Source organism: Lepidochelys kempii, chromosome 14, assembly GCF_965140285.1.
Source record: "Lepidochelys kempii isolate rLepKem1 chromosome 14, rLepKem1.hap1, whole genome shotgun sequence".
Classification (NCBI taxonomy): domain Eukaryota; kingdom Metazoa; phylum Chordata; order Testudines; family Cheloniidae; genus Lepidochelys; species Lepidochelys kempii.
The window spans coordinates 27,105,633-27,132,375 of NC_136393.1; the positions used below are offsets into that span (position 1 = coordinate 27,105,633).

A 26,743-nucleotide genomic window follows, 5' to 3' on the forward strand; every position below is an offset into this window, starting at 1 on the left:
TCCCTACTTATCTCCATATTCTGGAAGGTTTGCTATGCTTCCCCTTCTCCAAACTCTAGCTGGTTGAGAAGAGGGCAGAGAGATGGGGCCCCAGTCATGGGAGGTATGTCAAGAACAGAACTAGAAAGGAGGCATCTCCAGCAGTGTCGCAGCCGTGTGTGTTGGGGTGAGCGTGTTCTAACCCACCAGCCTGGTATCTGTGGTGGAAAAGGTGACCTTTTGCCTGCCCCAGAACTGCAGTGAATGTGGGGGTGGAAAAACTAGTATGTAATCTTGTAGTTAATGACTGTAGATAATGCCTGGACTGGGCAAGGCCTCTGTGCAGCCAACCAGCACCACTGGGGTAAAATCCAAGTTGCAGCTGTGGTGCAGATCAAACAATGATACATAAGGAGTGCTCACTAACCAAATTCAGTGGTGAGCTCTGAGAGCTCCACTTCGCCATTAAGAATGCTATTCCTTGGCTCAGCGAAAATGCAAACGCTAAATCAATAAATGTAGTTAAAGACTGTGGACATAATGCATACACAAAAAGTGGCTGAGTTAAGGCTGCACAGGAGTTCCAGGTTAGAATCCCCACTCAGGAACAAGGACTTGAACTCTGGCCTATTCAATCCCAGGTGAGCTGCTCTCAGTCTCTCATGCTGAAGTTGCTCCATTTTGTATAACATATTGTGTGTAAAATAATGAATAATCATTGGGTCAGAGAGAGTAAAAATTACCCTATGGCTTCATCTCATTGGTCCTCCTGTCTTCAGGCTTCAACCCTCTCTCCTCCAGCTGTGGCTACTTCTCCCCCTGCCAGCAAGAGGCTGTGTCTCTGTGAGTGACTGAGTACCAGAATGCCAATAAGTAATTAAATAGAAATGCTGGAATGACATTCCAGAGCATTCCAGCATGACTTGAGCTCTGGTTTCTGCCCAGATCTCAGGCCTTCTAGTTCAAGCTCTCAGGCTGTCTACTATCCAACCAATTGATCTCACCCACATGTTTTCTCTGACCTGCTGCTTCTGCTCCCATGCAGCCTCTGGTCCTTCCCATTCCTGTGCTCTGATGGCTATGGAGTCCCTGCTAGCCTGACATTGCACTCAGTGGGAAGAGAGATAATACACAGGATGCAGCAATGAGCAAGCAGGCTCTATATAGCAGTTTCAGATGATATTATGATGATACATAACTAGGGAAATGCGGACTAGATGAATTTACTATAAGGTGGGTGCAGATCTGGTTGCAAAACTGTACTCGAAGAGTAATTATCTGTAGTTTTCTGTCAGATTGGAAGGATGCATCTAGTGGGGTGTGATGCTGTATGGAATCTGGGGGAAACTTGAGAATATTATGAATATTGATATTTTAAAACTGCAATGAGTCGTGGCAGATATGCCATGTAAGGTATCTGCAAAAATGTTATAATTTGCCAAATATGATAATTTCATTTATGTATTGTATCACCTTTGTAGTTTGGGTTATAGATATGTATGTATGTATGTATGTCTGTATTACAAAACTTGTGGTATACTTTTGGGTGACACCCGCAGACAGTTTGGCATCAGCACTGCCTAGCCTGCTTGATGGCCCATTAAGGACCATCAGCTCTACAATTGACCATTGAGAGAAGGCAAGGGATACACTGTTTGACTTAGCAAGGAATGCAGGGGCATGCATATAGACAGAACTCTAAGGCTTTCAAGCCATGTTCTGGGCAGCTTGTGTGTGGGACAAAAGAAGCACAAGCTGCAAGGCAAAAGACTAGAAAAGGCAGGTTCATCTTCTCCGTTTTGTCTTCAATCCTGCTTCTTACCTCTGGAGGAACTTTTCTACAAACGAAGCTCTGAACAAAGGACTGACTGACCCATCCAAGCTGTGGATGTGTTCCAGAGGGACTTTCAAGCCAGCAAACTCACCAATAATGCTAGGAACCTGATATATGGACTTTGAAGTCTTTGAATGTAGGTGACTGTGTCATAACCACACAGCTAAGGGTAGCCTAGAATTCCTCCTTACCTGTAAGGGGTTAAGAAGCTCAAATAACCTGGTTGGCACCTGACCAAAAGGACCAATGGGGAAAGAAGATACTTTCAAATCTTGGGGAGAAGGCTTTGTTTGTGTGTGTTCTCTTGGGAAGCAGAGAAGCATCAGGTCAGAAAACTCCTTCTCCTATGAACCATCCTAAAAATCTCTCATATTACAAATTGTAAGTAAAAGCCAGGCAAGGCATGTTAGATTATCTTTTGTTTTGCTTGTGAATTTTTCCTTTGCTGGAGGGAGGTTTATTCTTGTTTTTTGTAACTTTAAAACTAAGCCTAGAGGAAGTTCTGCTGTGTTTTTGAATCTTTTGTTACCCTGTAAAGTTATTTTCCATCCTGATTTTACAGAGGTGACTTTTACCTTTTTTTAAAATAAAATCCTTCTTTTAAGAACCTGACTGATTTCTCTCTTGTCCTAAGACCCAGGGGTTTGGGTCTGTGATCACTTTGTAACCAATTGGTTAGGATATTATTCTCAAGCCTCCCCAGGAAAGGGAGTGCAAGGGCTTGGCAGGATATTTTGGGGGAATAGGAACTCCAAGTGGTCCTTTCCCTGATTCTTTCTTAAATCACTTGGTGGTGGCAGCGTACCCTCCAAGGGCAAAGAATTTGTGCCTTGGGGAAGTTTTAACCTAAGCTGGTAGAAATAAGCTTGGGGGGGGGTCTTTCATGCGGGTCCCCACATCTGTACCCTAGAGTTCAGAGTGGGGAGGGAACCTTGATAGATTGTTTTACCATTTAACATCTCTCGTCTTGTTCTTTTTTCTTTATAATAAACCTTTAGTTTTAGACACTAAAGGATTGGCTGGCAATGTGGTATTTTGGGTAAGATCCAAACCTATACTGACCTGATAATGTGGCTGGCCCTTTGGGGTCAGAAGAATATTTTGGACAGTGAGTGGAGTTTTTAAATAACTTCTCACTGTACTGCACCTAAGTGCTGATTGGGGAGCCAGAGAACTGGAATGCAATAAAGGGGTGTGATTTCTTGTTTTGCTTCTTGATAACCAGTGTGAGGGATCAGAAGCAGAGTTTGTGACTGGTTGGGGAGTTTAACTTCAGTGTTACCCATCAGTCTTGGAAGTATCTGCTTTCCCTTTTGCAGCCTGCCCTGACCTTGGCATTTCCAGTGAGGGCTGCCCCAGGCATCATGGGTGACATGAGGTCCCACAGGGGTTTATTCTGCGTCTGGTACTATTCAATACTTTCATGAATGACTTGGATGATGAGGTGGAGAGTATGCTTATTAAATTTGTGGATGACACTACGCTGGGAGGGATTGCTAGCACTTTGGAGAACAGGATTGGAATTCAAAGGGACATTGATAAATTGGAGAATTAGTTTGAAATCAATAAGATGGAATGCAATAAAGACAAATACAAAGTATTACACAGGAGGAAACATAAAATGTACAAATGCAAAAAGGGAAATAACTGGCTAGTTGGCAGTACTGCTGAAAAGGATCTGGGGTTATAGTGGATCACAAATTGAATATGAGCTACCAATGGGATGCAGTTGCAAACAAGGCAAACAATTGTTCACTCTTCTCCACATTGGTGAGGCCTCAGATGGAGTATTGTGTCCAGTTCTGGGCACCACACTTTAAGGAAGATCTGGACAAATTGAAGAGAGTCCAGAGAAGACAACAAAAATGACCTATGAGAACAGGTTAAAAAATTGGCATGTCCTCAGAAAACAAGACTGAGCAGGGACCTGCTAACTGTTGTTGACCTATGCCCCTTCCTTTCCTAATTCACTAGTATAACCAGGTGTGCTTTGGCAGATATAATATTGATAAAGGTTCCTATAGCTCAACCTGAGATGATAGATGTTCTCAACCTGCAGCCCTCGGGCTGCTTTCAGACCAATCAGCACAGAACTGCTGCCCATGTGACATCCTCAGAGCCATACAGGTAGTATTTGATGTGGTCTACATAACACATTGTGGGCCTTTTATGCGGCCTACAATGGTAAATGAGTTGAGAAGCACTGCTATAGCTTATTAACTTGGGACATGCATGGACACACACATAAAGGGGTTTAGGCTTTGCTGTATTAAGAGAGGATAGTATTAGTTATGTGATGCCTACAGGCAGTTGTTTGTGGTCAGCATAACTGACAAAATAGAGTGTAGGTGGGGATCCTGGGTCACATTTGCTTACCTGCCCATCATGAGAGAACAAACAACAGACCCCAAGTGAATAGGTACACCTCATGTTTCTAACATTTTGATATAAAGAGTTCTGGGACTGTTTGCAAATGTTGTTGCTAGGCAGTTAGATTGTATTGACATTAATTGTGTAGGTATTGGAAGCATAAATATAGCTTGCCAAATTATCCATATGGAAAAAGATGGGCTGATGTTGCCTATGTCCATGTGAGCCAAACAGCCTTGGGGTATAAAAGTTTTAGAACTTTCCTTGATTCCTTGGGTGTGTCCAGTTCTAGAACAGCACATTCCCTGATCTGGGACCAGTCTCCTGATGTGCTCCAGACTGTTTTCTTCTCTTTGTTTTCCATGGCTTCAGAGGGGGTGTAAGTAGTATGATACCTTTTTGTTTAACAACAATTATTTTGTGCAATTACTTATGCTGTTTAATTATATTAATGAGTGCAAATGACTAAAGCATTTGTTTGGATCTGTTGTGAATCATACCAAAACCTGAAACCTGTGTAGCCCATTCTTGGAAAAAACCTGTGATAATCAACAAACTACATACAGTCAATAACAGTGAATTACAGCTTTTTAATTGACCAGTATTCAAATATGTTAAGGGCTGTTCTAAAGTGGATGGTGAGCAAATATTCTCCACATCTGCTGAAGGTAGGACAAGAAGTAATCGGCTTAATTTGAAGCAAGGGAGATGTTGGTTAGATTTCAGGAAAAACTTTCTAACTATAAGGATAGCTATGTACTGGAATAGGCTTCCAAGGGAGGGTGTGGAATCTCGGTTTGTGACCCAAAAACCTCTTGATGCCAACTGGCAGGGGTACAGAGGTTCATGGGGTTACAGGGATCCCCTTGGTTCACCAAAAGGATGTAAAGTAAGGTCTCTACTGAAAGCCTGTTTCACACTGGTCAACATAACTATTGTGAGATATATGTATGGAAGACATGTGTGGAGTTATGTATATATACTGAAAATTATGTTCTCTAGGCCTTGTAGTTAAAGGTAGGTCATTCAAAGGTATTGTCTCCTGAGAAACATTTCTCCAGACAGGAGGTAGGAGACACTTATCTCCCTGGTGGACAATTGTGTACTGTGTGCCTAATAACAGAAGATGGTTAGCATACTGCTAATGAAGCTTGCGGAGACTTCAGAAGGAAATTAATAGGAAGAGGTAACCAGTGGGATGGGGGGAACCCTGTTTAAATGTGAAGACCAAAGGTCTGGGCTAGTATGTCTGGAGATTCAGAGAGATACCCTGGCATCATTCAATCTAGGAAGACAAGCTGCCAGCAGGATAGATCTTATGAACAGGGGATCTCAACCATCTCAGCTAAACGCTCTAGGAAAAGGACTGTGGGTAAGCTATCCTATAGAAGACAGGGGAATGTCCTGTGAGTTAAGTTTAGGCTCTGGAAAGGACGTTATGATTTTGTTTTATGTGTAACCATTTGTTTTGTGAGGTATCATTCTTACATTCAATAACTTGAATCTGTTCTTTGACAAAAAAATTATTCTTGTTTTCACTATAATATAGTGAAGTTCTGTGTGTGTTTAGTAGTGATCCTGAGTTAAAACTAATATGCTCATGTGTACTTCTCCTTTGGGAGTAGTGAATCTGAGTGCTCTGTGAGTATTCCATGGAACGGGGGCTGGGTATTCCAGAGGGACACCTGGAGATTAGTATATGACAGTTGCTAATGTGTACAGAGTGAGCAAGGCCTGGGGAGGTGGGGGCAGTGCTTGTGTTGCTAGATGCTGGTAGAGTTAGGAAACTCACCCACAGCAGGTGCAGACAAAGCTACCTCATAGAATATCAGGGTTGGAAGGGACCTCAGGAGGTCATCTAGTCCAACCCCCTGCTCAAAGCAGGACCCATCCCCAATTTTTGGCCCAGATCCCTAAATGGGCCCCTCAAGGATTGAACTCACAACCCTGGGTTTAGCAGGCCAATGCTCAAACCACTGAGCTATCCCTCCATCCCTCCCACCTCACACTAAGGGCAGATGATGGTGAGGTGCCTCACAACCCTGGGTATATTAGGGAACCATCATGGTGGCACAGTCAGCAGGATTTACACCCAGTTAGCTGGTTAGCTAATGATCACACTCTAGGCACTTATATACCAATAATAAAGATATGGAAAGATTCTCAAGTGAGAAGGTTGGGAACAGGTAAAAAAGGATACAATTTGTTGTTTTCTGTTTATTTTGAGTAAGGAAATATAGCAGCAGGAAAGGCAAGATGAGCACAGAGGCATATCCTAGGTACACCAAGAATAAATTAGAAGAGCTGGGTTCAGAGCACTACTTATTTGCTGCCAGAAAAAATGTGGAAGGGTTAAAAGCCCCACTTGTTGACTATGACAAGCAACAAGAAGGGCAGCTGAATTCCCCTAAAGACTAAGAAAAGTCCTAAAGACTAAGAAAACCAGCATGGCACCATTCTCAGTGAGACAGCTATTAAGTTAGAGCTGGCCAGGTTGGAGATAGCAAAGGTGCAGAAGGAACAAAAATTCCAGATGTGAGCATCCAAAGAGGAGTGGGAGGCAGAAAAGCAAAAGCAGGAGACAGAAGAAACACCTCTAGAAGCAGCCCACCAAAGAGCACCAGAGCTAGAAGACAAAAAGCATGAATCCTAAGAAGCAGAAGGTCAAGAAAAAGAAAGATTCAGCATGCCCTGAGCATGCTGGACTTACAAAAACTGATCCTTCAACCCAGGGGTAATCCCCCACAGGGATCACACAGCTGGGAGAAGCTGTGTCTGAGTTACAGGGAGACAGAGTGCAGTGAAGAATATTTAACCTCTGTTGAAAGAATATGCATGGTACATAAAATCCCAGATGAGTAAAGAATGACTGCCCTATTGTGAGGAATCAAGGCCTGCAGCAAAGCCAGCCTCCGGGCAACCTAATGAGTGCAGCTGGTCTGTAGTAGGCTGCCAAACTGGTTATATCACATGATTGGTTGGAACAGTCAGCAGACTGTCTCTTCAGCCCAGCAGCAGTTCAGTGGCTGCTCAAAGCATTTGCCAATGGCTGAAAGAGCTCCTAAACCTTCTTGTTCCTAGTCCTGCTTCATCCTTGTTCTAGCATTGGACCCAGCCATGCTCCTGTCTTGGATCCAGCCCTCACTCCAGGTAGCCCAGTTCTGATCCTTGTCTCTGATTCCTGATTTGGACTTGAACTCTGACCCTTGGCCCTGGCCTCTGACTCTGATTCTAGCCCTGGGCTTTGATTCTAGCTCCTGACTCTGGCTGTGACCCTTGGCTTGGCATTTGGTCTCTGACTCCAGTTCTGACCCTGGGATCTGATTCCTGGGTACTAACTGCTGTTCTAATGACTAGGCCTGGCACTTGCTCTGACCACTAGACATGACTGCCCACATCCCGGTCATTGACAGTTTGAACAGCCCAACTGTGACAGAATGTACCCTGTGTCCCCATCCTATACACTATTGTAATAATCTTTGTACAAAGTATGTTTTCATAGAATCATAGAATATCAGGGTTGGAAGGGACCCCTGAAGGTCATCTAGTCCAACCCCCTGCTCGAAGCAGGACCAATTCCCAGTTAAATCATCCCAGCCAGGGCTTTGTCAAGCCTGACCTTAAAAACCTCTAAGGAAGGAGATTCTACCACCTCCCTAGGTAACGCATTCCAGTGTTTCACCACCCTCTTAGTGAAAAAGTTTTTCCTAATATCCAATCTAAACCTCCCCCACTGCAACTTGAGACCATTACTCCTCGTTCTGTCATCTGCTACCATTGAGAACAGTCTAGAGCCATCCTCTTTGGAACCCCCTTTCAGGTAGTTGAAAGCAGCTATCAAATCCCCCCTCATTCTTCTCTTCTGCAGGCTAAACAATCCCAGCTCCCTCAGCCTCTCCTCATAAGTCATGTGTTCCAGACCCCTAATCATTTTTGTTGCCCTTCGCTGGACTCTCTCCAATTTATCCACATCCTTCTTGTAGTGTGGGGCCCAAAACTGGACACAGTAGTCCAGATGAGGCCTCACCAATGTTGAATAGAGGGGAACGATCACGTCCCTCGATCTGTGAGGTATCATTTTGTGAGGTATCATTTGAAAACTCATAATTTTCTGGTCATTATTGTCCTGATAAAGTGTGCGTGGCAACATTGTAAGTTAAGTTACAAGATTCCGCTGTATGATGTTTTTAACTTGTGTTCCAAACTGAGGTAGGCAAACAGGTCTGTTTGAGACAAAGGAATGTGTGCTCTGCTTAATCTGCACTGAAGCAGCAAACAGAGCCATCAAGCAGGAAGGGAAACAAAAGAAGCTCCAACAGGAGAGGAAAAGTAGCAGGGAACATTGTTCCCAATAGACTTTGTCTTCTGAATCTCAGTTGGAAATGTTTTTCCAAGGAGGGGGACTGACACTATAAAAAGGAGGGGAAAACACCCCATGACATCACCCTTCTCTCCCTACCCATCACTTTTACAGCACCAGAAGGGAAAAAGAAAGCATTCATTGAACTGGAGAAGGGGGTCTTGACCTCAGAAGTTTGTAGTCAATGAGACTGATAAAAGCATATGATGAGAAACTTTGCTTCAATCTGATATATTTTGTTAGAAAGGCACCAGTAGCATTTTAACTTTATTTTCTCATAATCTTTTCTGACTTTTTTGCCTCATTACTTGTACCCACTTAAAATCTTATTTCTTTATAGTTAATAAAAACTCATTTTATTGTTTTATCTAATCCAATGTGTTTAAATTGAAGTGTCTGGGAAATTCCATTTGGGGTGGCAAGGTATTATTTCTATTAAAGCAAGGACAGGCTATATATATAAAATTGCATTGTCCAGGGGAGGGCTGGGCAGTACAGGACATATATTTCTCGGGGGAAATCTAAGACTGGGAGTGTTTTGGGGTCACTTTTTAATATAATCCAGGCTGGTAAGATCCAAGGTGTGGCTGGCTTGCAGCAGCACACACAGAGATAGGTGGGTGTGACTTTTATCCTGGAAGCTGTTTGTGAGCAGTCCTGACTGGAAACTACACAGGAAAGCATTCTAAAGGGCACCCCACATTAGAGGCCAAGGGTGACACAGTGACTCATTAGTCTGGATTGTTCCCTGATATGTAACATTAACATAAGATAGTAGGAACCCTAGAGACCTTAGAGGCCCAAGTTGCCAACCTGCAGGCACCGAAGGTAGTCCTACAAGATCAAGTCGTACTGCCTTCAGGTCCAACCCCCACTTCCACCGAGTTCCACTTCCACTGAGTTGCATGACAAGCTTAATAGTAATTGTGACAAATTTTTTGGTTCCTAAATTAGTATTGGCTCCTGTTTTTGCTGTTCCAACATAATCATTCCTACTGAAGTCAATAGGGTATCAACCTGCTTAATGGGGAGGCCCTGGCTTGTGGGGGTCTCTGCTCCTTAAAAAAATCAAGCCCACTTCTAGGACAATTTGAAAATGTTGTTCAAGCTATCATGGTGATCTTCGATGACCCAAGTCACAAACATATAGTTGAAGCTGCACTTTGTGTGATACCGCAGAGATGCTGGCCAGTTGCTAAATACGCAGAGGAGTTCTGATGCTTGATAGTGGACATTGAATGGAACAAGACAATCCAGTGTTATAAATTTTCAGCTTGATCTAAATTAGGATATTAAAGACAGACTGGTATGGGTGGAATCCCCACGCTGCCTGGATGCTTTAGTCAAACTATGGGTCAAGATTGACAATTGCTTTACCAAACACCAAGAAAAAGATGGTCCTCCCAGCTCCTGCCAGCCCTGGTCCTTCCACCACCAGTCCCTTCTCTATCACCCAAACCCATGCAAGTCAATCAGGTATGGCCGCACCTCTCTGACAAGGAGAAGACTCAAAGCCAGAATCAGGCCTCTGCCTATCCTACGGGGAACCAGGACATTTTGCATCAATTTGCCCTGCCACAGTCTGATATGCACCTGGGTCAGGAAATGCCAAGCCCCAGCCCCAGCAGGGGGATCTGGGTTGGGCTGGCACTCTCCCCAGCAGTCCACAGCAACACTTGTCCACTAGTATCCTGGTGATGGCCAATCAGTACCCAACACCTCACCAACTCCCTCTTCAACTCCCAAACCCAGTGATGCCTAAAACCAACCTAGAGGTTCTGGTGAACACAGGTGCCTCAGGCAATTTCATGGATTTGCCCAAACACAAAATATCCCCACCCAGCACAATGACTCTCATGAGTTAGGAGAGTCCATAGATGGGTCACTCCTTTTATTGGGACCAGTCACCCCCAGATGGCTCCCTTAGAGGTAAATACCATTCAAGGCCACAGAAAAGTCTTCCACTTCAGACTAATTTGTGCACAAATTAGTTGTCCTCAACATCTCCTGGCTCATCACCCACAACCCATGTAATCACTGCTTTCTGAAAGCTGACCCAGGACCAGCAACCCTTTGAGACTTACTAAAGAATTCAGAGATGAGAAGCAAAGATCCAAAGGCAACCTCCAGATGTCTCCAATATTCCTGTTAACATTATGGCTGAGGGTTTAGGGTGGATCAGGAAGCGGTAGCAAGGATGGACCAGGCTAGTGACAAGGCTGGAGTCAGGCTAGGACAAGACAAGGGCATGGCTCAGGCAAGGCTGAGGAGCAGGCTGGAAGTCACTGGAGACTGGTGCACGGTGAGGCAGCAGGAGGATTCCTAGCCAAGTAACACTGTTACTTAGACTAATCTGTAGCTCTGCTGGGGCTGTGGAAATACTCGAGCCTGGGGTCATCTGACACAGCTCCACTCAGTGATAGGCTGCTGCCGCATACCTAGGGACTGACTCACCACAGGCCCAGCTGAGTGCTGACTCATTGCAGCAGTTGAGCGAGTAGCCCTAGTTTGATTGGGGGTATGCCTCACATCCACAATCAACACGTGCACACTGTCTTGGAAATACTCCACCAAAACCACCTGCATGCAAAGCTCAACGAGTTCAACAAGGACACTGGTATTCCTGGGGTATATTGTCTCACATGAGGACCTCAACATGGATGCTTGTAAGTGGTGGTAATATCCTACTGGGCTGCACCCAAAGATGTATGTGGGATGCAATGATTACTGGGCTTTGCCAGTTTCTACAGGTAATTTATTAAACAATTCTCTAGTCTGGTTGCACCCACAATGGCACTCCTGCAAAAGGGGTCTGGTTTGACTGGGTACTATTTTGACTGACAGAAGATGGCTTTCACCAACCAGAGTGGGGAGGTCTAAGGGGTACTTTTAAAGTGGGACTATTTAAGAATTTACCAGCTGATGTGTTGGTTGGAATAATATCGTTGCCTAAAGCTGTTAACATTGTGACCTGTAGTTAAAGAGAACATGTCCCTGAGTTCACAGAGGTAATCTCTGACAAGGGAAAGACAGGTGATGGGGGAGGAGAAGCTTCTGCCCCCTTATTAGCAGAAAATAGCAATGTGTCTTAAGGGAAGTGGGAGGAGGAATCTTCCCCCAGCCTGTAACAGCTCTCCATGCAAGCCAGAGCTGAACAGTTTGCTGCAGAGAAAAATGAAGCCCCCCTCTCTAGAGACAATAAGGGAAGTTGTTCACAGTAAGGCCCCAGATACAGCTAACAGGGGAAGGCTCTTTATAGGAGAGGGTAGGCTGTGCCAGAAGGAAATCCTGGGGACCCTGCAAACAATTTTGATTGTGCCCTAAAACATAGTGTGGCGTTAATCATAGGCTAATGAAATTGTATTTTTGCAGATCATTTGGGAACAGAGGACATATGAAATGTTAAAGAATAAATTGTATTGGTCCAATATTAAAATCAGATAAAGGATTACTGCTGGACTTGTGACTCATGTCAGAAGCAGAAAAAAGCCTGTAGGGCACTGGAAGGCTCCCTTGCACCTATTGACAACAATCCAAGAAGAATTCTGGGGATGGCCACGGATATTATAGGACTGTTAACCTATCCAACCCAAAGGGTAAAGAAATATCTATTAGTCATAGTGGATTTTCCCACCAGGTACGCAGAGGCAGCGCCCTGTGTAATTAGAGGCCAAAGCAATGGCTAAGTCACTGTTCTCTCCATTTAGCAGAGTAGGTTTCCCAAAAGAGATTTTGTCATATCATGGTTCAAATTTCATATCTCATCTATTTAGTGAGTTATGGGGTGGATTTTAATTGCTTCCATATCATCCAGGGATAAACAGTTTAGTTGAGAGGTTCAATGGGACACTAAAATCTGTTAAAAATATATGTCAACAGAAAGGAGAGGGACTGAGATGTAACGTTACCCCTACTTGTTATTACCTATTTGCTTACTGGGCGGAGCCTCAAGATGCCACAGGGTTTGCCCCATTTGACCTCGTGTATGGTAGGAAAAATCAGAGGGCCACTAGATCCCATCAGAGACTCCTGGGAAGGTGGCACTGAGGCAGAGGGGGAACCACTGGCTGCAAATATTAGGGAAGATTTAAAGACTATGATGGGAATGCTCACAAAAATTAAGTAGCTCTGAAAGAATGGTGTGGCCACAGTGCTTGGGACTGATCATTTGATGTGGGGGATTTGGGGCTGTCGTTACTCCTTGTAAAAATGTACAAAATGCAGAACTCATGGGAGGCTCCTTTCGAGGTCATGGAAAGGGTTAATGATGCTACCTACAATATACAAAGGGCCTACAGCAAGGTTATTCCACAGACTGTGCATGTAAACAGATTTTAACTAGAAATGTATCTAAGTGCTGTGTGTTAAGAGGAGTGGCTATCCTGAGTTAAAACTAATAAGCTGGTGTGTACTATTTCTTTGGGGATAGCAAAGCTGAGATTTCTGAGTCTTCAGTGAATTGGGGGTGGGCAGTCCAGAAGGAGACTTGGTTGACGTGTGCCTATCGCTAATCTATACAGAGAAAGCAAGGCCTGTGGAGGCCTGGAAGGTAATGCTTGTGTATGGTTGCCATCCCTGGAGGCTTTTAGGAACAAGTTAGACAAACACCTGTTAGGGATGGTCTAAATTTACTTGGTCCTTCCTCAGCACAGGAAGACGGAGTAGATGATCTCTCTAGGTGCCTTCCAGCCCTACATTTCTATGATTCTATGAGCCCAGGGCTAGGGGACAGGCCCACGGAGCAGCTGGAGTGTTGTGTTGCCTGTGAGCCTGCACTGCATTTAAGGATTGGTTACAGCCCAAAGAGAAGGAGGTGACTTTTGTGACTAAGGTGCAGAGGCTGGAGAAGCTACGGAGATGGTACCTGATGGGGGTAGAGCTCCATTTAGGTATCTGGGATTTATGTCCTACTCCCACTGACTGCTTTTTGATCACAATATGATACTGCACATGGTAATGAAGAGGTTGGAATAGATCTCTGCATTGTAGTGATTTCTGGGTGAATTGCAACCTTCCCAAAGGCTCTAAGTTTGGAATAACCCAGCAGACAGGGGTGTCTGCACCACAATGGGATGCTCTACTGAAACCAATTTGCCAGCACTGCCCTACAATCTTGCTTCTGCAAAGTTAGTGATGAATTCATAGAAAGAAAAACCCTCACACCAAATAAACAATGAAACAAAAACCATCTGATTTCCCTGACTCTTCAAGTACACATGTCCTATTGGACATTAGTATTTGTAGTACTTGTCCCTTCCTCCATTTCTGTGTTTATTACTCTCACTCCAAGTTGTAGATTCTTTGGGACTGTGTTTTTACACCAAGTGACCACTGCAATTTGGCTGTCATTATCATCTGAGCCAGAATATAATTTCTTGGAAAGATAAAAATAGACAATCACACCTATATAATATATAAACAAAAGATAAAATAATCCTTACTGCAATGGAAAATAACATTGGCCCTCGGATGATCCACCAGATTCCCATATGGTCATTTGTTCCCCAGCACCTAAGGATTAATTTAAAATATAATTATATTACATTCCTAGAAACAAGTTTGGTAATTTTAAATTTTTAAAAATAACATTGAAATGTTAAAGGGTATTTGACAAGATTTTATTTTATTTTATTTGCTATTCCTTAGAAACAATAGAATGAAATTGAGAGACGATAAGAACATAAGAACGGCCATACTGGATCAGACCAAAGGTCCATCTACCCCAGTATCCTGACTTCTGACAGTGGCCAATGCCAGGTGCCCCAGAGGGAAAGAACAGAACAGGTGATCCATCCCCTGTCGCTCATTCCCAGCTTCTCGCAAACAGAGGCTAGGGACACCATTCCCGCCCATCCTGGCTATTAGCCATTGATGGACCTATCCTTCATTAATATATCTAATTCTTTTTTGAACCCTGTTATAGTCTTGACCTTCACAACATCCTCTGGCAAAGAGTTCCACAGGTTGATTGTGCGTTGTGTGGAGAAAAATACTTCCTTTTTGTTTGTTTTAAACCTGCTGTCTATTAATTTCATTTGGAGACCCCTAGTTCTTGTGTTATGAGAAGGAGTAAATAAGACTTCCTTATTTACTTTCTTCACACCAGTCATGATTTTATAGACCTCTATCATATCCCCCCTTAGTAGTCCTTTTTCCAAGCTGAAAAGTCCCAGTCTTATTAATCTCTACTCATATGGCAGATGCTCCATGCCCTCAATCATTTTTATTGCCCTTTTCTGAACCTTTTCCAATTCCAATCTATCTTTTTATATCTAAGATGCGGCAACCACATCTGCACGCAGTATTCAAGATGTGGGCATACCATGGATTTATAAAGAGGCAATATGATATTTTATGTCTTATTATCTATCCCTTTCTTAATGATTCCCAATGTTCCGGTTGCTTTTTTGACTGCTGCTGCACATTGAGTGAATATTTTCAGAGAACTAGCCACAATGACTCCAAGATCTTTCTTGAGTGGTAGCAGCTAATTTAGACCCCATCATTTTATATGTATAGTTGGGATTATGTTTTCCAATGTGCATTACTTTGCATTTATCAACACTGAATTTCATCTGCCATTTGGTTGCCCAGTTACCCAGTTTTGAGAGATCCTTCTGTAGCTCTTCGCAGTCTGCCTAGGACTTAACTATCTTGAGTAGTATCATCGGCATATTTTGGCACCTCACTGTTTACCCCTTTTTCCAGATCATTTATGAATATGTTGAATAGTACTGGGCCCAGTACAGACCCCTGGGGGACACCACTATTTACCTCTCTCCAATCTGAAAGCTCACTATTTATTCCTGCCCTTTGTTTCCTATCTTTTAACCAGTTACTGATTGATGGAGAGGACCTTTCCTTTTATCCCATGACAGCTTCCTTTACTTAAGAGCCTTTGGTGAGGAACCTTGTTGAAGGCTTTCTGAAAATCTAAATATACTATATCCACTGGATCCCCCTTGTCCACATGCTTGTTGACCCCCTCAAGGAATTGTAGTAGATTGGTGATGCATGATTTCCCTTTACAAAAAACATGTTGACTATTCCCTAACAAATTATATTCATTTATGTGTCTGACAATTTTGTTCTTTACTATAATTTCAACCAGTTTGCCCAGTGCTGAAGGTAAGTTTACTGGCCTGTAATTGCCGGGGTCACCTCTGGAGCCTTTTTTAAAAATTGGTGTCACATTTGCTATCCTCCACTCATTTGGTACAGAAGCTGATTTAAATGGTAGGTTACAGAGTACAGTTAGTAGTCCTGCAATTTCACATTTAAGTTCCTTCAGGATACTTGGGTGAATACCATCTGGTCCTGGTGACTTACTACCATTTAGTTTATCAATTTGTTCCAAAACCTCCTCTGACACCTCAATCTGGGACAGTTCCTGAGATTTGTCACCTAAAAAGAATCCCAAACCTGAGCCAATCTCTCTCACATCCTCAACCATGAAGACTGATGCAAAGTATTCATTTAGTTTCTCTGCAATGGCCTTATTGTCCTTGAGTGCTCCTTTCGCATCTCGATCGTCCAGTGGCCCCACTGGTTGTTTAGCAGGCTTCCTGCTTCTGATGTACTTAAAAAAATGGAGTACTTGTGGCACCTTAGAGACTAACAAATTTATTTTTAAAAAGTATTCCTTTTCTTTTTGCAAATATAGACTACCACGGCTGCTACTCTGAAACCTTAAAAAAAATGTTTGCTATTACTTTTTGAGTCTTTTGCTAACTGTTTTTCAAATTCTTTTTGGCCTTCCTAATTATATTGTTACACTTCATTTGCCACAGTTTATACTATGTGATACAGCATGGCCAGAGGGCAGCAGGAGAGTGCTAGAAGGGAGCCTTATTCCATGTAGAGGGAAGAAAGTTTGCTATAAATTAATTAAAGCACCTGAAGCCTGTCACATGATAAAACCCCCCTGCTTCAATCAGACAAGTGGAGGCAGAGTAGATTGGTGTTGGAGCAGAGAGCAGTTTGGAGGGAAGCAGAAGAGAGTTTGGAGAAGTGCTGCGGTGGGCTAAGAAGACCAAGACCCAAGGTAAAGGGACACCTGGTTTGTGCAGAGGGAGGGCAGGAAGCCCCACAAGCTGAAGGGCAGGAAAGGGAAGTAGCCCAGGAGAAGGAACCGCTAGTTCTAGTGGTTTACTGCTATCCCTAGGGCCCCTGGGCTGAGATCTGGAGTAGAGGGTGGGCCTGGGTCCCTCCCTCTCCACTCTCCTCCTCTAGGACACTAGTGGGGCAGTTAATACCCCAGTTCAGGGGCAAGAAATGGTGCCCTGAACCCCCACCCAAGAAGAGAAAGCGTGAGACCCATCACAGTAGTGCCGGCAATTTGCCACAACTCCTTACCAGTAATTGCAGTTCTGGGGGGGCGGGTATTGCCTCTGTATATTCACACTTTTGTGATTAAAATACCATATGCTGCAAACAGGAAGCACCTAGCCAAAACATACTCTTTGGGAGCCACACAAGCACCTCTTAAACCACTGAATGTTAGGTGGCTGAGCTTATACAAAGACTGTCAGTCATATCCCTAACATTTAGAAATGTCATCCTCTGCAAACAGAGAGGGCTTTATGGATTGCAAAAGGCTGTCCTGTTACTCCACACAATGAGAAAAGTCAGAGACAACTGAAGTCCCAAGGCCGAAGCTGTTCCCTCTGGTGGGGTACAGGCCCAGTTCTTCTGGCACTGATTCCTATGGCAAATAATTCCACTGTCAGGTAGCCTCCGTTCCTGTACACATAATTCATTACTCAGCTTCAGGCACCATGCTGGACACACCCAGTTGAACTGGTCTACTGAGATGTCCAGTCATTAAGGTAGGGAAAATCATGGATTTCTGATATATCAAATAAGTTTCTGGTAAAGCAAGACTTTGTAAACACCTTTGCAGCAGTGGAGAAAGTGAAGGGTAGAACTTTGTAGTGGAAATGCCTGTCCTCTACACAAAAAATGCAGACATTTGTGACTGGATGGCCTGATTGCTATGTGGAAGTTGGCATTTTTCAGACTGAGAGCCCCAAACCAGTCTTGCATTGCTAGGCTCGGGGTGATGGCCATCAGAATTAGTATATGGATATCTGGATATGGAACTTGGATATCCTGATGTATTTGCTCAAATTCATCAGGCCCTTGTTGGATTGAATTTTTATCAGCCTTCAGTGTGAGGAAAGATCTGGAATAAAAGCCTTTTCCTCCCTACTGGAACTTCCTTGATGGCCCTCTTTCTCAGAAGAGAGCCCACTTCCTCCGTGAGCGGTGTCACAGGAGAGGGGATCCCTGAAGGATTATGGGAAGGAGGTTTGTAGGCAACACAGACTAGACCTAAATAGTGCAACCATTTTCAATAACATCAGCTTCCTTCCCCAGTCAGTGGTTATTCCACAACATGTCACCAGGAAACAGGCCAATCAGATGGTCTCCAAAGCACAGGGAATTAGAAGGGGAAGAGAGGGAAGGAAAATGAATGACTGGTGCTGTCAGGTCACTCATCAAACCTGAGGTCTACCTCTGATGACAATGGCTGACTTCCTGAGAAATTACATCTCTGATGACCACCCTTGTTGTTTTATTCCTTCTTACACTCTAGATGAGACTGAGATTGAGGCTTCTAGTAATAACAATAATCCAGGGCAGCTAAGGAACAAGGGATACTGGCACTGGTACCTGAAGGATGGAGGAAAGTTGGATCTCTCCTTTTGGGCACAGGAACGTGGCAAGAGTCATAAGGACTGAATGGATCTTTTTCCCTCAGTCTTTTCAGGACTTTTTGGTTTTGGCAGTGAATATCATATCCCCAGGGTTAAAACAGAGACCTGCTCTTTTCCCCATTTCCATTTTGTCTTTTTTAAAGCAGTTTTTAGAATGGGTGAGTTATTTTAGCATATTTATAAATGTGTGGTTTAAGAAAATTGAATTCTCTTAGCAGTACTTTTAAAGAGTGAGCATCGTTAGGGGCTGGCATTTCTACCAGTGCCCTTACCTTCCTCTGATCTACCTCTCTCTCTTCTTGTCCAGTGACTATGCCCAGGCATGTAACCTGAGGTAGCACCAACTGAGCCTTGTCTAAAGCTACTTTGAACCCCGTTTCCTGAATGAATGCAAAAACTTTTTTCATTAGTGTTTGAGTTTGTGCCTTAGTTTCCCCAAATATAAAAATGTTATTTATATATGAAAACACAAAAGGCCTTTTTTGTGAACTCAACTTGTCTACCATATCCACATGCCATGTTAGTGGTATTATTTAAAAACAAAACAAAAACCAATTTATTTTAAACCACATATTTACACAATATATTTACACAGCTGCACATAGATAACATTTGTATACATTTGGAGGCAGTTAAGTTCCAACAGAAACCCCTTATGTTTTTTTAGCAAATTTGACTAAATTGTTTATAGTCAAATTATTTAAATTAGATTTTTATTTGCCTGGTTTATTTATAGACATTCCTTTGGAAAAGGCCCCCCCCCCCTTTTTTTTCCAGAATGGCTGCAAAGAAACCAAGAATTTTCTTTTTATAACTTTTTTTCACTTTAACTGCTTAATTCCCCTCAGCCTCTGCAGAGTTCACTTTTTCCTTTTTTTAAAAAAATTACTTGCTTATTTTTCAAAATGACACCATCGTTAACTTAGATTTTACCATTTTAAGTATTGTTTCAGGGATTTGAATTTCCATGCCTGTACTTACTGCTTTCCTTACTCCTGCCACTATGCCCCTCAGGGCTCTCAACCTGTTTTCCAGTTCTTTTATTTGTTGCTTGCCTGCTTGTCTGGTCCTGGTCCTGCTTTCCTTGCTGAACTGCCCCTTTTCATGGACACAGGCTTTGTTCCACTATCAATTTAGCAAGGAGGGTGGGCTCCTTAACTAGCTCCCACTCCTCCTGTTCCCTTTCCTTAAACATTCCTTTTAAAATTGTGAAATTACCACAATATCACTCACAAAAAATACTACATTGCCCAAACTCCTATATCCTTCAGAGTGTTGTTTAACAGAGCAAGATCTGTTTAAAAGGAATAATCTCTTGAACAAAGTATAATCTTTGGATTGCTTCCTTTTAAACATTTCTTACACAGGTGCTACCACTATTTGCCCACACTCCTATATTTTTCAGAGTTGGGCCTCACATAGAAAATACCGCCTGAACATATTTCTGATTTTTTTAATTTGTTTTTACCTTTATAACTTTTTCGTGACCCCGCTCATGCAGGGATTTACAAAACACAAAAGTCTATACCCACTAAAAAGAACTTTGTCTAACAGAGCAGGAGGGGGAAATGCTAAGCCCCCTACCTTTCGGGCTAAATCCTGCTATGACCGAGGGTTTTTTTACCTATGCAATTTTTCCCCGACAGACTGGTAGGAGCGAGGACTCTAACCCTCTCCCTTGTGCTCTGGCACTTCTACGACCAGGGGTGTGCACACCTGAATGATCGATTGCTTTATACATATGGTATACCTTTTAGCAATATTTAGCAATATTTTCAACTGTTACAGGGCATGTTTCCCCATTTCTCAATTCTCCACCATCAGACAAGTGGAGGAGTTGAAGCAGAGTGGATTGGTGTTGGAGCAGAGAGCAGTTTGGAGGGAAGCAGAAGAGAGTTTGGAGAAGTGCTGCGGTGGGCTAAGAAGACCAAGACCCAAGGTAAAGGGACACCTGGTTTGTGCAGAGGGAGGGCAGGAAGCCCCACAAGCTGAAGGGCAGGAAAGGGAAGTAGCCCAGGAGAAGGAACCGCTAGTTCTAGTGGTTTACTGCTATCCCTAGGGCCCCTGGGCTGAGATCTGGAGTAGAGGGTGGGCCTGGGTCCCTCCCTCTCCACTCTCCTCCTCTAGGACACTAGTGGGGCAGTTAATACCCCAGTTCAGGGGCAAGAAATGGTGCCCTGAACCCCCACCCAAGAAGAGAAAGCGTGAGACCCATCACAGTAGTGCCGGCAATTTGCCACAACTCCTTACCAGTAATTGCAGTTCTGGGGGGGTGGGTATTGCCTCTGTATATTCACACAAAAATGTTATGCTTATAAGAAGCACACAGGATCTTTTTCAGGGGGAAAGGCAATACGCCGTGTTTATTGAAGATACAACAATTAGCATATGCATTTAATTGCACACACACACACACACGCTGTCCCGCCAGTTGATGTTATAGTTACAACACCAACTAAATCATCCCAGACAAGGCTTTGTCAAGCTGGGCCTTAAAAACCTCTAAGGATGAAGATTCCACCACCTCCCTAGGTAACCCATTCCAGTGCTTCACCACCCTCCTAGTGAAATAGTCTTTCCTAATAACCAACCTAGACCTCCTGCACTGCAACTTGAGACCATTGCTTCTTGTTCCATCATCTGCCACCACTGAGAACAGCCTAGCTCCATCCTCTTTGGAACCCCCCTTCAGGTAGTTGAGGGCTGCTACCAAATCCCCCCTCACTCTTGTCTTCTGCAAACTAAATACACCCAGTTCTCTCCTCGTAAGACATGTGCCCCAGCCCCCTAATCATTTTTGTTGCTTGCCACTGTACTCCACATCCCTTCTGTAGTGGGGAGGACCAAAACTGGACACAATACTCCAGGTGTGGCTTCACCAATGCCGAATAGAGGGGAATAATCAGTTCCCTCGATCTGCTGGCAAAGCTCCTACTAATACAGCCCAATATGCCACTGGCCTTCTTGGCAACAAGGGCACACTGCTGGCTCATATCCAGCTTCTCATCCACTGTAATCCACAGGTCGTTTTCTGCAGAACTGCAGTTTAGCCAGTCAGTCCCCAGTCTGTAGCAGTGTATGGGATTCTTCCTTCCTAAGTGCAAAACTCTGCACTTGTCCTTGCCAAATCTCATCAGATTTCTTTTGGCCCAATCCTCCAATTTGTCTAGGTCACTCTGGACCCTATCCCTACCCTCCATCGTTATCTACCTCTCCTCCCAGCTTAGTGTCATCTGTGAACTTGCTGAGGGTGCAATTAATCCCATCATACAGATCATTAATAAAGATGTTGAATAAAACCAGCCCGAGAACCGACCCCTTGCTGTGTATCTTGCTGTATTATTTCCTGATTGTTCTAAATTTACATATAAACTTTAAACGTGGCTTTAACTGGAGTTCGTATATATTTTTTCTTTATTTTTATAACAATTAGAGTGCTCCTGTCAACTAATCCCTAAGTTGTTGGCAAAAAAACCTAGACTTTTCAGGTGCCTAAGTAGTCCCTGGAATCATGGTTAAAGTTTTCTCCCATCCCCCAAAATCTGAAATGGTACCCCAGTGAGCCAGGAGTGGCCAGAGGGCTGCAGGAGGGCCCTGGGCTCTGGCAAGATGCAGCTCCCATGTGACCGTGCAAAGCCACAGGCCAGGCACCACAAGCCACAACAGCAGTGCAGAAGTAAGGGGACAATACACCATATACCATGCCACCCTTCTGCACTGCTGGGGGCGGTGGTGTTGCCTTCAGAGCTAGGCGCCTGGCTGGCTGCCCTGCCAGTGCTTAATTTGTGCCAAGGCTGAGCTCTTCAATCTCTTTCAATATGAAGTAAACACTGGGGGAGGCAGCAGGCCCAGAGGTGATGGGGGTGGGAGGGGGAAGCACAGGGAACCCATTGGGGCCAGGAGTGATGGGGGGGGCACCAAAATACATGTTCACCCAGGGTGCCATTTTTGCTAATGCCAGCCCTGCCATCCGAGATGGCTTTGAAGATAAAGTGGGCAGCTCCCAGATCTGATACTCTCCTCATAGAGTATCTCCCCTCTACTACAAGAAGGGTTCCCTCTTAGGATCCCTCTGAGGGAAGAAAATCCTACTATTCAGCCCAGGCAGGGCAAGGCTGACCAAAGTACAGGCAACTCCCATGGCCACTGCGTAGTACCCAGGACACAAACTCTGGGAGTGCTGGTTCTGGCACTGACCCCATGATTCCCTCTTTTTGTTTTTGGTAGGCTCAGGATCTGAGGCCTGTGATTGGCCCATTTTCTTTCCCCTGCCTTTGAGGAACAAGGAGAGTGGGGCTGAAATATCCCCGCAGCGAATCTGCCGCACTGTGTTAGAACAGCCAGTACCAATATCTGAGGGTAGAGAATCTCTCTGGAGTACTGGCATTACGGGGGGTCCTGCGTCTCCAGTGCCTCTGGTAGTGAAGGCAATGTTGACACTGCAGAGGTGGTACTGAAAGTTCCTGGTTGTCCTGAAACCCCAGATGACCCCAACAATGGCCCCCACATTGGTTGCACTCTTGTGTCAGCAGATCCAAGTGCTGACTTTCACTGTTCCAAACCTGAAACTCTCCTAGGATCACTTGCAGCTATGCTGATTCTTCCAACTGGAACTACAGGCTTCATGCAGAAGAGAGCTTAGCAGCCACAGCTGGTCTCTTGAGTTCCCACATGGAATTGCGGCCACTGTCACCCAGTTCTGAGGCTCACACATTGAGGCCTTTCCTTCAGTAAGAAGGCCTGTAGCCCTACTTGCTGGTGCTCATGGATCTGTGAGCTGAAAGCTCAAAAAACTGAGCAAAGATCTGGGAATTGATCCTTCTCTGGACACATCATGCATCTGGTATGGGCATCATTTGACCTTCTGAGGTGCCCTCCAACCCTGATATTCTATGATCATATCCTGGAAAATAGAGGGCACACAGTACACCTCTGGAACCCTGACTTCTTAAAGTCAAGATTGGCCATATCCCATCAAGCTAGACCAGCTTGACTCCAGCATGCAGAGCAATATGCCAAATCCTACCTCAACTCTAAAGGTGCAGAAAAACTAAAAACTACTAAAAACAATTGGGGATGTCAAGCAATTAAAACATTAATTAACAATGATTAAAATAATTAATCGCGATTAATCATGTGATTAATTGCACTGTTAAACAATAATAGAATACCATTTATTTAAATACTTTTGATGTTTTCTACATTTTCAAATACACTGATTTCAATTACAACACAGAATACAAAATGTACAGTGCTCACTGTGTATATATATTTTTATTACAAATATTTGTACTGTAAAAAAACAAAATAAATTGTATTTTTCCATTCCTCCATTACAAGTACTGTAGTGCAATCTCTTTATCATGAAAGTTGAATTTACAAATGTAGAATTATGTTTGTTTTATTTTTGAATGCAGTTTTTTTAAAAATGTAAAATTTTTGAGCATAGAAGTCCACTCAGTCCTACTTCTTGTTCAGCCAATCGCTCAGACAAACAAGTTAGTTTACATTTGCAGGAAATAATGCTGCCCACTTCTTGTTTATAATGTCGCCTGAAAGTGCGAACAGGTGTTCGCATGGCATGGTCGTAGCCAGTGTTGCAAGATATTTACATGCCAGATGTGATAAAGATTTCATATGTCACTTCATGCTTCAACCACCATTCCAGAGGACATGTGTCCATGCTGATGATGGGTTCTGCTTGATAACTATCCAAAACAGTGCAGACCAATGCATGTTCATTTTCATCATCTGAGTCAGATGCCACCAGAATAAGACTTCTGGAAGCATGCTCCACACCTTGTCGCTGTCAGATTTTGGAAGGCACGTCTGATTCAGAAACCTTGGGTCAAGTGCTGTAGCAATCTTTAGAAATCTCACACTGGTACCTTCTTTGCATTTTGTCAAATCCACAGTGAAAGTGTTCTTAAATGAACAACATGTGCTGGGTTATCATCCAAGACTGATATAACATGAAATATATGGCAGAATGCCAGTAAAACAGAGCAGGATGCATACAATTTTCCCCCAAGAGTTCAGTCACAAATTTAACCCATTTTTTTTTTAAATGAATACCATCTGGAATGGTGGCCGAAGCATGAAGGGACATGCAAATGTTTAGCATATCTGGCACGTAAATACCTTGCAATGCTGGCTACAAAAGTGCCACAATAAAGAGATTGCACTACAGTACTTGTATGAGGTGAATTGAAAAATAGTATTTATCATTTTTTACAGTGCAAATATTTGTAATCATAAATAATGTAAAGTAAGCAGTGTGCACTTTGTATTTTGTGTTGTAATTGAAGTCAATATATTTAAAAATGTAGAAAACATCCAAAAATATTTTTAAAATTTCAATTGGGATTAATTCTATTGTTTAACGTGTAATTAAAACTGTGATTAATTGTGATTAATTTTTTTGAGTTAATCGCGTGAGTTAACTGTCATTAATCAGCCCTAAAAACAATTAAACTAGAAATATAAGTAACTATTTTAAAGACAAGCTAATGTCTGGCTGAAATCAGACCCTGGGCCCAGGTAGAAAGTTTCCTCCAACTGCTGCTAACCACTGACACAAAGGAACTTCTGAGAGCCCCACCTCTTTTACAAAATGCCCGTGGACACTGAACATCTGCTACTGGAAGGCAGCACTTGAGCAGCCTTGAGCCCAAAGGACACAAATGTGCTAGATGCTTTCCAGGTTCATGGCTCTGTGGACACTTTATTCCAGGAATGAGAACATTCATAGTCCACCTCGAAGATGAACACTGGAAGGAGGGGAGTCTTGTAGGTGATAAAAATTTTACTTCAGCACCTGCAGATTTGCCCTTGTCAGTGTTAAACTGGAGGAATTCCTCCTCTAAGTCTCTGAAATTGTGCTTGGTGAATAGTGCAATAGGGGAAATAAACTCAGTAACTTTTTGACCTGTTCTGCACTCCACATCCAAGTATCACATTCAAAACTGGGAAATGGTTGACTAAAGTATGATCCTCAGAATAGGTACTTAGTCTTCCTGCTGGCTGGTGAAATAAAGGAGTTTGCCAGCAGAGGGAGGCAGGAAGGTAGGGTTTTCCCTTTTAATCCTTAATTGCAGGTACTCACAAGGTAGAACCCACAATGGGAGGAAAATAGCGTGTTGCCAACACCACTACTCACTCTTCCTCTGCCTGCACCTGTGAGGACTTCTTCCAGACAGGCACCCTGGCCCTGGAAGCTTTCATCCAGGCAAGTCTTGATTTGCTAGGAATGCTGCCTTCAAAACATCATTTTAAATAAATGTTTTTGTTTGAAAAATGTTGACAAGTTCTACATTTTTTTTAAAAAAGGAAACTGTCAGCCAAAAAGCTTTGTATATCTGGAGGTAAGGCAAATCCAGAAAGAAATAATAGGTCATATGCCAAAATAGACAAAAACTAAACAAAACTAGAAAATGACTTAAATATTGATAGAAAGAAGAAGATTTTATAAGCAATTATACAGAAAAGCACACTGCCCAGAATGGAGACCACAATCTATGATAATTCTTTCAAAAAGTTTTAAAAAATACTCACTTTAAAGGAAAAATCCAAGAACTTATGTTTTACACTGTCATAACATTTAATATTATGTAAGAATTATTTCTGGGAATCTCAAAATAGCCTAATGGAGTTAGGTTACTAACTTGTAACTGATTTTAATGAGTTCCTAAGTTACTTACAAATTTTGAAAATTTTACTCATACTCCACAAATTCATGAACAGAAGGATAACATGCTGAAATCCATCACCCAGCAGAGTTCAGGTACAAACCTTGCAACTCGTATATCTCAGTAATCTTATCCACAAACGTTACTTAAACTATAATCATGATGCTGATAACATACAAATAAATGTACCTTTCCAACTAGAACCAGTGTCCCTCCGACCAAACAAACCATCTCCTGGGGTGCCCACTTGCTATCTGAAACTCAACATGGCCAAAATGGAACTGCAGATCTTTGCCCTCAAACCCACTCCTTTCCCTACTTTCTCTATCATGATGGACAATGCCACCATCCTTCCTTTCACTTAAGCCCATAATTTTGGCCCTCTCTTTTACTCTTTTGACCCAATCAACCAACCATGTCTAAATCTTGATGCCCTTCCCATAAAACATCTCCTGGATCCAGTCTTCCTTCTATGCCCACATGGACAAAACTCTTGATCTTCTCTCACCTTGACTACTGCAAGCTCCATCTCCCTGTCCTTGATGTTGTGAAGTTGAGAAACGATCACAGCCAGACTTTCAATAGGGACAAAGGAGCACCCATCGCCAGCCAGGTGGGCATTGAGGGCCTATCAAGAAAGAATCCACTATCCCAGAGGTGCCTCAAAGAAGGCACATATGCAATGGAGACTATTTATTTGATCAATGGGGACTGCCTGACCCCCATGTCACAGCAAGAATCTTTCTAGCAGCTGGAAGAAGCTATAAAAAGAGAAATGATAACATCATCTCTT

At 43.2% G+C, this 26,743-nt stretch overlaps 1 protein-coding gene across 1 annotated transcript in view; it reads right to left on the bottom strand.

Moving 5' to 3' along the window:
- The window catches only part of GLP2R (glucagon like peptide 2 receptor), a 120,240-nt gene that overhangs the window by 41,568 nt on the left and 51,929 nt on the right, over positions 1–26,743 (bottom strand). The window contains exon 9 of the mRNA XM_073310817.1: positions 13,985–14,054. Within this exon, the coding sequence (XP_073166918.1) occupies positions 13,985–14,054 (70 nt within the window). The remainder of the gene's footprint in view (positions 1–13,984; positions 14,055–26,743) is intronic.